Source organism: Leuciscus leuciscus, assembly GCF_965113295.1.
Source record: "Leuciscus leuciscus genome assembly, chromosome: 2".
Taxonomy (NCBI): Eukaryota; Metazoa; Chordata; class Actinopteri; order Cypriniformes; family Leuciscidae; genus Leuciscus; species Leuciscus leuciscus.
The window spans coordinates 38,399,143-38,413,079 of record NC_138726.1 but is presented as its reverse complement, the minus strand read 5'-3'; the positions used below and the strand labels follow the sequence as shown (position 1 = coordinate 38,413,079).

Genomic DNA, 13,937 nt, shown 5'->3' with positions numbered 1-13,937 from the left:
TAGCAACATTCAGAAATGAAGTTTGGTTTTGACATGATACAATAACTATTAGTCAAGTAAACAATCTTGTTGACTTTAAAAAGATCAAAGAACAATTAGAAAAAAGCAGACATACAATCCAATGCTTTCCAATTTCAACAAAACTGCCCAGTATAAACATTTTCTTCAGAGGGCGTATTACAGAAAACTTCTATCTTAAGTTTTAAGATAAGATCTGTCAAGAAAAGTTCATTTAGATTTTTTTTATTACAGAAGCAAATAACTTGATTTAGGATTCTTATCCTATCTTACAAAATCTCATCTTATCTGCAGTTAAGAAATCTCAAATAAAATTGGTGTGTTTTTAATTAAGTGCTGCAAAAAGAGAAGGTTTGATAAGCTTGGTAGGAAAGGCAAAGCTATATTTTATGGGAGGCTGTAATTATTTATCAGTGCTTTGTCATCAAAGTGCAGCACATCATTTGGGTGTTCAACAAGTCTTTCCACCATCAAACATCGCTGTTCTTCTTCTTGTATCATTAATAAATGTGACGCCATTCTCAGACAGGGCTATTGTAATGGGATTTTTACAGTTGGCTTTCAAATCATTTTGAAGTTAGGACACCAGTGGGGTTGTCCTAAAGTGAAGACCGTGCTTCTGTAATACCCTTTTCCTAACCGTAGTTAAGATAAGATTATGCACAAGAAATATAATTCTGCAGCTTTTATCCTAAATGGAGTTCTAACTGATTTGTTACCAAACAGAGATCTTTCTGTAATATGCCCCCACATTTTGGTTCCTTAAAACATCCAAACAAGACACTATTTAAAATTAAAAACATTTTTGATTGTTCGGTTATGTAAAATTGCCTTGAGATTGATTTGGCAAATCACTTTAAAATGACAATAATTTCTTAATTATCCTTTTGTCTACACATGCGTGCAACATTAAATAAAGAGTCTTTGGCATCAGAGATTTGTTCTTATTGGGACCGTCCCTGTGGAAAGTTGGTCATCTGGATGCTGTCTCCTTGTAGTCCTGGATTGGAGTAACCAAGTCCACCAAACCTCAGGTCTAGTGGCTCACTGTTATCCAGTCGGAGAACTTTGAAAGGATGAGACAAAAAATGTAAATAACATCATGGAGGAAAAACGATTCTGTATTATGTTCATAGAAGGAAGCCCTTACAGGTATTCAAATGGATCTCGGTTCAAAGTGATGCAAATACTGACAGGAGAGTTTTATATTACCTGGATCAGGTGACGTCTCTTCCACCAGTTTTCTGTGTGAAAAGTCTCTTCTATTCCTTCGATTCAGGATGATAAATGCTGCCAAGGCAATGATCCCCACTACAATCCCAACGGCTAGGACGATAGCCCATGCCTGCCCTTTCTTGTTTTCAGTAGCATCTGTAATATCTGAGGATAAACCTGTAAAGACATATTACATGTTTATTGTAACAAAGACACTAACTTCTTCATCCAAAGATGTTCTCATAAAAAGAAAAATTAGAGAACAGAGTGGTTTGTGGTTGCCTTTAATATGGAGTTCCTTCTTTAAAAAATGTGAATGGAATCAAAACCATTAGAGGGGTTAAAATGGTTGCTTTCTAAAAGCTTTTTATAAGCTAATTACTATTCAACAGGCCAAACACACAAAATCTAAATATATATAATTATTCTGTATTTGTAAATAGCCTATAACCTGTTCTTTTAAAGGTGCTCTAAGCGATGTCACGCGTTTTTTAGGCCAAAACATTTTTGTCACATCCAGCAAACATCTCCTCACTATCCGCTAGCTGCCTGTCCCCTGAACACACTGTAAAAAAACACGGTCTCTGTAGACAGCCCAGGCTCCACAAACGGCAAGAAAAACAAAATGGCCCAGCCTGGACCACGAAACATAAACAGTGTTCCAGCCAATAACCGACAAGAATGATTTGGGGATGGGGGTTGGGGGGTTAGTGCGCGTGCACATGAAGGGGGGTGTGGGGAGTGGAGGACAGAGAAACATGAAGAGGGAAGTTAGCTAGAGGAGAGAGGTCCTAGACAACGACAACGACTAACGTTAAAATTGTATATTCTTGAGAATTTTGATATGGCCGACACACGACCAAAGAGACGACGTTCCGGTGAACAAATAACAAAGAATAGGGAAAAGGAGAAGGAACACGGTGGCTCAGGTGGCTCTGTTTTTGCTGGACAGGTGGGTAAATCCAGTTTGGTTTTCTAAATGGTTCATGACTGTTTCAGGAAGCACGGAAGGGAGGGGGAGGGGGAGGGGACGGGATGAGGAGGAGGGAGGGTCGAGCTAGCCTCCGTTTTGTTTGACAATACTTCGAACGTCAACAAGAAGTGACGTCACCCAGCATCGCTTAGAGCACCTTTAAGTTTAGGATGCGGTTTGGACACAAATTGGTCAGAGTTACACGAAGAGATAATGGGATTTGTTCTTCAATGTCAGGTATTCTGTCACATTGGTCCACACCTGACCTCGAAAGGAGCCCCGCCCAATATCTGTGGGGTGAACACCACTCTTATTGTGAGGGAAGGTGAGGTGTCAGTAACTAGACACTCTGGCCCAGAGCAGAGGACAAACAAAGCCCGAAACCCAATCCAATACAGAGGAACAGCAAATATGGCTTTTATGACTGAATTGAGAAGCCGAGAATAAAGGTTAGCTTGAGGGATGAAATTAAAAGATTTGTGATCTTTTTGAACTATGGAAAAGGAGAGAAAAATAATGCTTATAAAAGGTCAAAACACTATCAGTGTCCCAGATTTGTAGTGGGCTTTGTATTTACAGTTTAACAAAAATATGTTTGCCATATACACTACTGTTCAAAGGGATTGGGTCAGTAAGATGTTGTTGAATGAAGTCTCCTAAGGCTGCATTTATTTGATCCAAAATAAAAACAGTAAAGTATAAAAAGAAATACTGTAAAATATTATTAGAATTTAAAATATTTGTTTCTCTATTTGAATATATTTTAAAATGTAATTGATGATGCAAAGCTGAATTTTCAGCATCATTACTCCAGTCTTCAGTGTCACATGATCCTCCAGAAATCATCCTAATATGCTGATTTGCTGCACATTTTTTTTAACATTATAAAGGACTTTACTGTTACTTATGATCAATTTAAATTGTCCTTACTGGCTTACTGACCCCAAACTTTTAAATGGTAGTGTAATTACAAATATCTCATGACAAAACTCTTCGGTCGGCCACCAAATGAAGCTTGCTCTTTGGTATAAACACTGATTATTAATGCTTGATTGATGCAGATTTGTAAGTCTAACCTCTTTCAGAATTATCTTTGTTGTCAAAAGGTCCGGTCAGGTTTGCTCCTGTGTTCTCGCTGTATGAGGCAGGTGTTGTGATGTCCTCAGGGATGGCAGGTGGAATCACTGGTGTTGTTGTTCCGTTTACTGGTGGTTCAGTTGGACTCACTGTAGTTTTGTACTGGACGTTCCCATCTTTTGTTGTGGTGGCCGGACTCTTAGTAGTGCTGTTGGTGGGTACGTCGTCTGAGGGCAAATATCCAGAACCCGTTTCGTCAAGGCTGCTCTCTGTTGTGGTAGTCTCGGGTTTTGGACTGGTATATGTGTCATTAAGAGTAGATTGGTTTGTGTGCTCCGGCTCTGGTGTGGAGGTATTTGTGGCTGTTTCCTGGGTCTGTGTTTCATTGGATTCCGCTGAAGTATCTGAGAGCTCAGAACTTGAATTAAGTGTAATAATAGGAGGTGGCGTTGTAGAAATGGGTCCGCCAGAACTGGCTTCCTCTGTGTCATTGTCCCTGTGATCAGGGATTTGATTCAGTTCTGTGGAATTCTGCATTTGTTCGTCTCTAACAAAAAATGAGCCAAATGGTTGTGCTTCATCATCTGAACTGCTCTCCATACTTTCTCCCACTGGAACAGATGGTTGAACAGGTGGTTTCTCACTAGATGGCTGTGTTTCGTTGTTGTTCTCTGTCCCATTATCTCTTTTCCAATCATCAGGTATCGCAGTGGATACGTGTTGGAATGTCTGAAGTATCAAGAGGAGTGTAAGTATGATGCCCAGTGGCAATTTCATGTTGGGTTCTTCTACCTGCCAAAATGAGACACATTACTTGTGTGTAGAGTGAATGTGCATATGACAGAAAACACTTTGGTCTCACTTAGGATAAATTCTCAAGACCAACAGCGGAAAGAAGAGCAACAATGTTTCACTTTTTTAAATGTGACAAAAGTTGTATTAAATATACATTGCCGCTATAAATGCTGGCATCAATCAAAAGGCGAATTCTCATAAAATAATCAACATTTGGGAAAAAAAGCTAATCCTAAAATGTCTCTCCTCTACAAAATGAAAGTGTTCTTCAGTCTTTATTTCTCAGAACCCTCTGTTTAGCTGCCCTTTGTTCCTCTCCCATGAGTCCTTTTCACTGAAGTGTATCTAAGCCCTCTTGATGCAAGTGTAATGTACACCATTCAACCATTTCACTGCATTGTAATAACAGGAGGTGAGCACACAATATTCTGTATTCTGTGTCTGGTATACAAATTACACACCCAAACTATATTTAGATATACATTTTGAGTGAGATTATAACAAAACAAAAAAGGACAAAGTGACTCTCACACAAATACTTGTATAAATTATGTTTTGTACTTTTTTTGTATATTGATGAGATATAGAAGTGGCATAATGTCGATAATTGATATTTATATTTAATTTTAATGTGTTGTTGAACAGACACACCCACACTTAACATATGACTAACTGGGTAACTATTTCCATCACGTTGTGACATCATAGCTATTCCTGTTTGGCCGGTTTATGCCAACCACCAACAAAACGCAATTAGCAGTGATACTATTACAGAAATGAAATGGAAAGAGTATTTGGGGTTCACATTAGTGACCTTTTTGTGTGTATTTATTATATAGAACATTTAATCTGCCATGTCATATCTGAACCAGATGCTGATTGCTAGTGGCAATCTCAATCTTTTAGACTACTCTTTCCCTCCTTAAAACATCCTGGAGAAAAATTTATATTTATAATAATATTCTTGGAATGTGCCAAAACAGGTTTCCCAGTACTGAGTATGTGGCATCTCTTATGTTGAAGTTTGATGCAGGATTAAAGAATAGTCAATAACGCAATGTACCGAGAAGAAATGTATTAGGCAAATGTGTTAATCTATAAAATGATATATATTCCATAGGTTTGTTCAAAGAATACATTTTTGGTTCATTTATTATTAGAGGGTCATCAGCGCATTCAGAAAAACTCATACTAATATGTCTAATTTTACTAATGGTTTTCAGGTGTTATATGTCAAACCTCCCAATGGTAATTTATTATTAGTTACTTAATCCTAATGATTTCCTTTGATGGATCAGAATTTCAATAGCCTTCATACCACTGACATCTAATACCTATTCTCCATTTTACACCAAACTAGCCCAGTCGAAAGTGAAAGCAGCACAATTCCTCAAAAGATTTCTATGTATTTAAAATTAAAACTGTGTACCTTACCTGAGTGCTGCCTGCTGGGCTCGGGTGAGATGATCGAGGTTGAAATAGAATCGTTTGAGAGTTCAGAGACTGTGCATCCAGAGACAAATGGCAAGGGGAGGGATCTGTCTCGCTTGTGGCTATCAGGAAACTGGCCTTTCCTGAATTTGCACCTGTAAACCACACCTTCCTGCATGCAAACAGACAAATAAAGCATTGATGTGCGTCAGCTGTAACGACGATTTAAGCTGAACGTCAATTTCCAGTCATACGTCAGGTATACATACCTCATCACTATACACACTATATCCTGGAGGTGAGTTTTGAAGACACTGAGCAAGTGAAATTCCCTGGAGGGAGGAGCACCTGACACGCTGGCTGGGCCTCTGAGCATTCCTCCCATGCCCTGTGTCCATGGCAACCCACAGGTTGCTCAGATCTGCTTTCATCCACCCCATACATTTGCAACATTAAACATTTTGTCCATGACAAAAGACACATGCTATTTTTACATGACCGATGACCTTGTCTTACATAAGGGTGTCTTTTGTGGTAGTGGGATAAAATTCTGCATTTTTACAATGTCATATTGATGGTGAAACTTTTAGGCATGTCTTTATGTGGGATAGTAGGGGGATGTTTCCAGTGCTTAATCATGGGCCTGTGAGCAACCTGTGAAATATCATTGGCTGGAATGAAAGTGGACAAACTGGCCAGATGATTTGTACTTCCCATATTTGCCCAGCAGAGGGTGTATTATAACTTCTTTTCTGCCCATTACATGATTTTTCTTGCATTAAATGTGGTCATTTCAGTTGCTACTTATTATAGTAAGTTACTACAATTATAAGGCCAGCAAAATGGCAGATGACCTTACTTTAATAAAGCATATTAAAAGCCCATAATATAAAAGTCATACAGGGGCTTTTTTTTTTTTTTTAAGCTTACTTTTTTATATATATAATATTTGTTGACTACTTTTTGTTATGTTTAATAATGAGTTGTCTGTCAAACTATGATCCTTCACTTGCTCCCGTTTAAGCAGCTGCTGGAAATGTTACAAATAATTTAGGCTAAATAATAAGCTTTAGTTTGTCAAAAACGTCAGTAAAATGGTTAAATAGAGACGAGTATGTGTGACATACTCTGATTCATATTGTGAATCAAAAATGCTTAGTCTCTTTGTATTTGTACAGCAAGTCCAGTTTAATTCAACAAAGCAGCCTAGGCCTCTCCGTGCATCACTCACACTAAAGCTGTGTCCCAATGTTGAAGGCTGCATCCTTCGAAGGACTCAGACTTCAAGGATGCAGCCTATGCGTCCTCTGAAGGACGCACCATGTAGCCTTCCTTGGATTTCCTAATTGCGCAGCCAGGTGTTCCCGATCACCGCTCCTGGCGCCAAGCAACAGTGCGAGAGGACAGCTACTATCCTGATCATTCATTTTGATACAGTAAACAGCTATGGAGCCAGAATTGGCTATTGTCATTCATTTTTATGTTTTATATTTTACTTGAGGACATGGTGAGGATGTTTTAGCCCCGGCGCTGCCAGGTCATGTATTTTCGGTTTAGCCCTGTTTGAATACAAAACCCAATTGAATATAAAAAGTCCAGTATTTCTCGCGCTCGTCATTGGCAGCTGTCACAGTTGCCAGGCGACAAGAACAATCCTTCGTAGGCTAGACCGGTCCGAGCGCTTCAGATGCGTCCTTTGATATGGGACGCTGCTGTAGTGAGCAACAATTTGTTAATATTGTGACTAATTTTGTTACTTTAATTTTCGGAACTGCATATTTCGTTAAGTATTCACTTACAAATGTGAAGTAACCTACTGAAGTACTTTTTTCCTCACATCACAATATGATTACATTAAACTACACAAAAGTAGCTATATAATGTAACAACCAGATATTACTGTATATTGAAAATATACAGAAGTAAAATGCAACATATACGCAGTAATGCAGTAGTAGCCTAATATAAATGCAGTAGTTATTAAAAGTACTTTTTTCAGAAAGCCGTCGATTGAATCAGCCCTGCAAACCTGTTGGTAGACAACTTAGTGGATAGTGGAAATATGCACTCAAACACTCTGGAGACCATCCCAGATGATGTCCCACCAGCAGGAGGCCTTAGGGGCAGCCCATCCCGGTCCAGCAGCTCAGCTCAATAGAGTCTACATCATTTTTTTTCTTATTTTATGTATTGTAAAATTAAATGTTTATGTTGATTTTTATATGTTTAACGTATTTTGTAAATAGTTGGAAAAAGTGCTTTAATGTAGCCTATAGAACAAATGATTTTCATTTACCAATTTTATTTGAAAAAATAAAAAGGTATAGAATTTGTTTCATGCAGAAAGTATTACTGTCATTACAAAAATAAACAATGTTCAGAACAATTCATTCTCTTTTATTTACACAATTAAAGTAGCATAAAAATAAATGTACATAATTTTTCTTTTAAAAAATAAAAGTGAAAAAAGTTAAACAAGAATATGTAGAACATTTTTCAATCATTCTCTCAAGAAGAGAAAACAGCCTGTCCATCCTCTCCCTTCTTTCCTGTGCACTCCTCGCCTCTGCCTCCCTCTGTAGTTGCATTTCTTCTCTGATCAAGTTCAAAAACCCGTCCTGTCTCGCCGCCTTCGTGCTGGTGCTCCTGCTGGTGCTACTGGTGGTGCTGGTGCTGCTGCCCCTGGCTCCTCCTCACCGTGGGCACCCACTACTGAACTCGGCCCTGGTGTGTCCTCAGGGATTGAGGCGATGAGGACAGGGGGGTTGGTGCATTGCCTCTGTCCCAAAACCTCATCCATGAGGACAAATCAGGGCCAAGTTTCAGCAGTGGGTTTCCCACTCACACTCTCACCTGTCCCAGGACACTTGCAATCCTAAAGGCAGAGCAAATGAACCATGGCTTGTTAACAACAACAGGACAATACATTTCAGCAAAGATGTGTGTATTACTTTTCTTATATATATATATATGTAGCAGGTTTAATTGTATACTTATGAATTCCACCAAAAAATATTTCTTTTTGTATTACTGGGAGTTTCGTTTTGGGTTCATTCTGCCTGCGCGTCGGGTTAGTGCAGTGCGTGCGTGTGACGTCATCAGACCGGGGACTTGCGCCGCGCAAGGTTGACCTCAGTCAGAGCAATGCTGGATTTGACTGAGGTGAGTTCACGTCAGGTCTCTCCGATAATAAAACGGATATATAAGTTGCTATTATCACTTATTTGTTGACTTATCACCGTGTAAGAGTGTCTATGATGATGAGTGAATTTTGCAGTAGTCTTAATGAACCACGAACCGCGATATTGTGTTTTTTATATGTTAAATGCAGTTCGGTAGCTGCTGCAGCACGTGGTGAGCTAGCTGTTCGGCAGGCCATTAACATTGTATTGACGTGATGCTATCTTTTTTAGATGCTAATCTGATGTCACGCAACACTCATTGCCATATTTTTTATGACCGCAGGTATGTTTTTTTTGTGTGTTTGTGCATATTTGTTCTAGATGAATGAATGAATATATGTGTAGTTTATCTAATGGAATTAATGAATGACCAAGAGGAATTTACAATGTGTTTTTCTATTGGGAATATCTGTGATATTTTTCTTTGTATTTGTTTTGATTACACATGTAGTTTTTCTTTATGAAAAGAGGTTAAATGTGATTAATGTGAATACAGTCAGAGCAATGCTGGATTTGACTGAGATGCTAATCTGATGTCACGCAACACTCATTGCCATATTTTTTATGACCGCAGATAATAAACTACATTGTGACAGCCAGTGCCCCTGTGTCTACTTGAGATCAACCCAGAACACAACGCAGACAGACAAGACGGGTTACATTGGTGCCGTGACCTTCTGGATTCTTCGAGTATCGACACCACTTCGATCGCCGTGGGGACTGCATTGTTTCACCCAAGTGTTGCACAATGGACTCAGTAAATACACCAGTGGGTATGGGTGTTTCTGATCGGGATGTGTATGCTACTGTGGGGTTTGGGAGGGGGAGGTTATTCAAGGACGAGGTTCAGTCGCCTGATGTGGGAGGGTTGAGAACGCCCAGGGCGTGTTCCAGTCGTGTCCAGTTTCCCCCCAGTCTTTCCCCAAGTGAGCAGCGTACCCCATCAGCCTCTAGTGATGATGTAAGAGCCCTTATTACAGAGTTAGCCAGCCAAATTGGCCAGTCTATTGCAGACCAGCTGCAACGTAATAGGGATGTAACAGCACACGACACCTCTGTAAAAAAGGGGGATTCACAGCCTGAACAGCAATCGACGGAGTTTAATTTGTCCGGTGTTAGGCTAGTAATGCAATCTGATGCTAAGGAGCCTCCTATTTATAGGGGTGATAGCAGTGATAAGTGTTCTGTCCGGGAGTGGGTGGAAATGGTAGGGGCATATTTTCGTAAGAGTAATGTTCCAGTACACCAGCAGCTACAGGAGATATTAGCTAAGCTAAGGGGGAAGGCCAGAGATGTAGTACGGGTTACTCTACGACATAACTCTACTGACGCAACTCCCGACTTTGTCTATGACATACTGAAACAACACTTTAGTGAGTTGACCTACTCATCCATGCCAATGGCTGACTTTTACAACACCAGGCCACTGCGAGACGAAGGGGTGATGGACTACTGGATCAGGTTGAATAACGCCATTGATATCGCTGACGAGTGCCTAAAGAGACAGAAACGAAGTGTTGAAGATCCGGGACGGGAGGTATGCATGATGTTCATCAAGTTTTGCCCAGATCCCATACTCTCTAACAGACTCAGCTTCAAGGCGGCTGAGGAATGGACCACGAGTGAGGTCCAGGAACGCATTGACGCCTACCAGAGGGAACTCAGGATGCGCACGCTGACCAGTTCTCATACTCCACAGAGACACATAGTCACTCACACCCAGTCAGCCATGTCACGAGAGCCAGAGCTGTCTCAACCAGCGCCAGCAGAGCCCCAGTTTCAGCTGCCTTTTTCCCAGGGGTTCGTTCCGCCTCAAGCCACTAGGTTTGCTAACGCATCAGTTCAGACGCCAACATCACAGCTTTCACCTTTAGCAGAACAGTTTGTGCCCAATTTCCCAGCTGTTCACTTGCCTCAACCATCCCATGCACAGTCTGTTCCACAACATGCACAGTCACCAGCATGCTTTCAAGCTCCCCAGTCCAGTCACGCCACTCCAGCCACTGCCGCAGCTGTTGGTGTGAATAGCATGAATGCACTGATCAGTCTTCTAGATCACTTGGTGGTGCGTCAGAACGTCCAAGCCCCTGCACAAGAGCCATCATATGCTCCAATGCCCTTTCAGAGGAGGAGTTGTAGAGTCTGTGACGATGTCAGACATTCCACGCTCGCACATTGCAGGAGAGAAAACCTGTGTCTCGCGTGTTTTTCTCCTGGTCACTGGAAGAAGGACTGTGACAAGTATGGACGGAAGCGGGTGGGCCAGGCTGATGCCAGACGAGGGCCGCCGGCGGGAAACTAGAGAGCCCACACTTGGAGAGGGGCAGTGTGGGGGATCAACACGAAACCCTCATTGGAGACGAGGACTTGGAGCTACTTTACCTTAATGCCTGCTCAGCCGTACCAGAAGGTCTTCAGGTCGTGGTTCAAGGGTCTGTTGAGGTGCCAGCTTTCAGTGAATTGTTCTACGTCCAGGTTGTGGTTAATGACAAGGTGGAGCTGAAGGGCATGATTGACTCAGGATCCATGGCTTGTACGATGAGTGAGGGGGCTGAAGCATTACTCAAGGTGGCGGGAGTCCTTCTTAAAGAGCCTGAATCAGCCGAAAGAATTGTGCTTGTCGGTTGTGGGGGAAAGCAGACACGTCCCAAAGGTGTTTATGACTTGACGCTGTCTGTGTATGGAGTGAAGTGCGCTGTTCCTGTTCTGCTTGTGCCGGGCCAGCGTGATGAGCTCATCATCGGTTCAAACGTCCTCAAGCACCTCGCACGTACCATGAAGAGCGATGAAAACTACTGGAGACTCATATCAGCTGGAGGCAAGAAAGTACCGTCAGACTGTGACCAGTTCCTTGATATGCTGTCCTGCACCACAAGATGGAAGAGTGAGGATGTCCCAGACAAGATCGGCCCTTTGAAGCTGCCCCATGCTGTCACACTGGAACCGCAGCACGAACACCTGGTGTGGGGCAGGCTGTCCAGCAAGGTGCCGATGTCTCCAGGCAGCACAGTCATTGTGGAGCCATGTGGTTCCAGGTCAAGTCCACGGGATGTCCTTGTGGGTCGTGTCATCACGGCGATGTGGGCTGACAGGTGGGTGCCCTTGAAGATGACGAATCTTTCGCCGAAGCCAATCACATTGAAACGTAATGCCATCATCGCTGATGTGTTCCCGTGTCTTGCTGTGGAGGACTTCAACGTTCAGCAAGGTCTGTGTGAGATGGAGGGCTTGGAGCCAGAGAGTGTAATAGTTTCAGCTGCCACAGATGCTGACCTCAAAGAACGCCTGTCCAACCTGGGGTTGAGCGATTTGGACATTGACTCATGCCAAGCCAGCTTTTGGGCGAAGAAACGTCTTGTCGAACTGGTTGGAGAGTATGAAGACATCTTCTCCAGACACTCACTTGATTGTGGCGAGGCGAGAGAGTTTGTGCACAGCATTCGCCTGACAGACGATCGCCCATTTCGCATGCCATATAGGAGAGTCCCTCCTGCACATTACCAACAGCTACGACGCGTGCTCTCAGACATGGAGGAGAGGGGGATCATCCGCAAGTCCATCAGTGAGTATGCATCCCCTCTCGTCATGGTGTGGAAGAAAGATGGTGGGCTCAGAATCTGCACAGACTTCAGGTGGCTGAATGCACGGACTTTAAAAGATGCTCACCCTCTGCCTCATCAGGCCGACTGTCTAGCAGCACTGGGAGGTAATGCTGTTTTCAGTACAATGGATCTGACCTCGGGCTTCTATAATGTTCCGATGTGTGAAGACCACAAGAAGTATACAGCCTTCACGACACCTGTTGGTTTGTACGAGTACAACAGGATGCCGCAGGGGCTTTGTAACAGCCCAGCATCGTTCATGCGTATGATGCTGAGCATCTTTGGCAGCCTTAACTTCACAAGCCTGCTCTGCTACTTAGACGACCTACTTGTCTTTGCGCCCACTGAAGAGGAAGCACTAAACAGGCTCCAAGTGGTCTTCAGTAAGCTCAGAGACAACAACCTCAAGCTGAGCCCCAAGAAATGCCACCTTCTGATGAGGTCAGTGAGGTTCCTTGGTCACGTCATCGACCAAAGTGGGATTGCGGTGGATCCCACCAAGGTTGATGTCATCTGCAAGATGTCAAAGGAGGCTCTGATGGAGGAGGATGGTCGTACCCCATCTGTAAAGAGGCTGAAGTCATTTCTTGGCATGGTGTTCTTCTACCAGTCTTTCATCCCTGGCTGCTCAGCCATTGCCAAGCCCCTGTTTGCCCTGACGGCAGGCCAGAAGAGGAGAGGCCGGACTGGTCGGAGTGGAGGAGGTGCGGGTATGTACAGGAAGCTGACTGCGGCGGATTGGACTCCTGAATGCGAGAAAGCTTTCCAGAAGCTCAAGACAGATCTGCTCAACTGTGCTGTATTGGCCCATCCTGATTTCTCCAGACCATTCATCCTGTCCGTTGATGCATCCCTGGACGGGCTTGGGGCTGTGTTGTCACAATTGCCAGTAGGAGAGGACAAGGCTCGCCCCATTGCTTTTGCCAGTAAGACCCTCAGCAAGTCACAGCAAAGATATCCCGCTCATCGTCTTGAGTTTATGGCACTGAAATGGAGCGTCTCTGAGAAGTTCAGTCACTGGCTGAAGGGACATGACTTTACCGTGTGGACAGACAACAACCCGCTGACCCACATCATGACCAAGCCCAAGCTCGATGCATACGAACAGAGATGGGTAGCCAAACTGTCTTCATACAACTTCGACCTGAAATACATCCCAGGCCCAAAAAATGTTGTAGCAGACGCACTCAGTCGAGATCCCTTTACCACTTCAGTTAGCAGGCGTCTGATCCAAGAGCCATATGGTAGCCTAGTGCAGGAGGCTGAAGGTGCGGAGGCTGAGGAGGTGCAACAGACATTCAGACTGGGCGTCCAACACCACCAAGCGGTTCAACAGCACGAGCCACCACATGAAACCGCAGGCTCCTACAGTGCAGCTGAAGTCAAAGCTGCTCTAGCCTCTCACAGTTCCTGGAGGAGTGGTGTGGAGAACAGGGCTCTTTGTCTTGGCCAACATGTCCAACAGCTGCAACCTGCAGGCCAGTGTACCCTGCCCTCACTCACTCTGCGCGAATTGGAAGATAAGCAGCTTCAGGATCCCACTATATCTTCGGTTCTCCCGTTTGTGGTCCGCAGACGTCGGCCATCCAGACGAGAAAGGCACAGTATGGGCCCCAGTTCGTTGGCATTACTGAAACACTGGGA

General features: G+C 43.2%; 1 protein-coding gene across 1 annotated transcript; it reads right to left on the bottom strand.

Moving 5' to 3' along the window:
• Positions 1-59: 59 nt before the first annotated feature.
• LOC309493161 (uncharacterized protein) lies at positions 60-5,798 on the bottom strand. Its single transcript, XM_082162277.1, has 5 exons — positions 5,779-5,798; positions 5,513-5,681; positions 3,283-4,075; positions 1,231-1,410; positions 60-1,084 (listed from the first exon to the last, which is right to left on the bottom strand). Exons 1-5 carry the CDS (start codon positions 5,781-5,783, stop codon positions 963-965), a joined length of 1,269 nt encoding a protein of 422 aa, XP_082018403.1. The 5' UTR covers positions 5,784-5,798; the 3' UTR covers positions 60-962.
• Between the last annotated feature and the right edge of the window lie 8,139 nt (positions 5,799-13,937).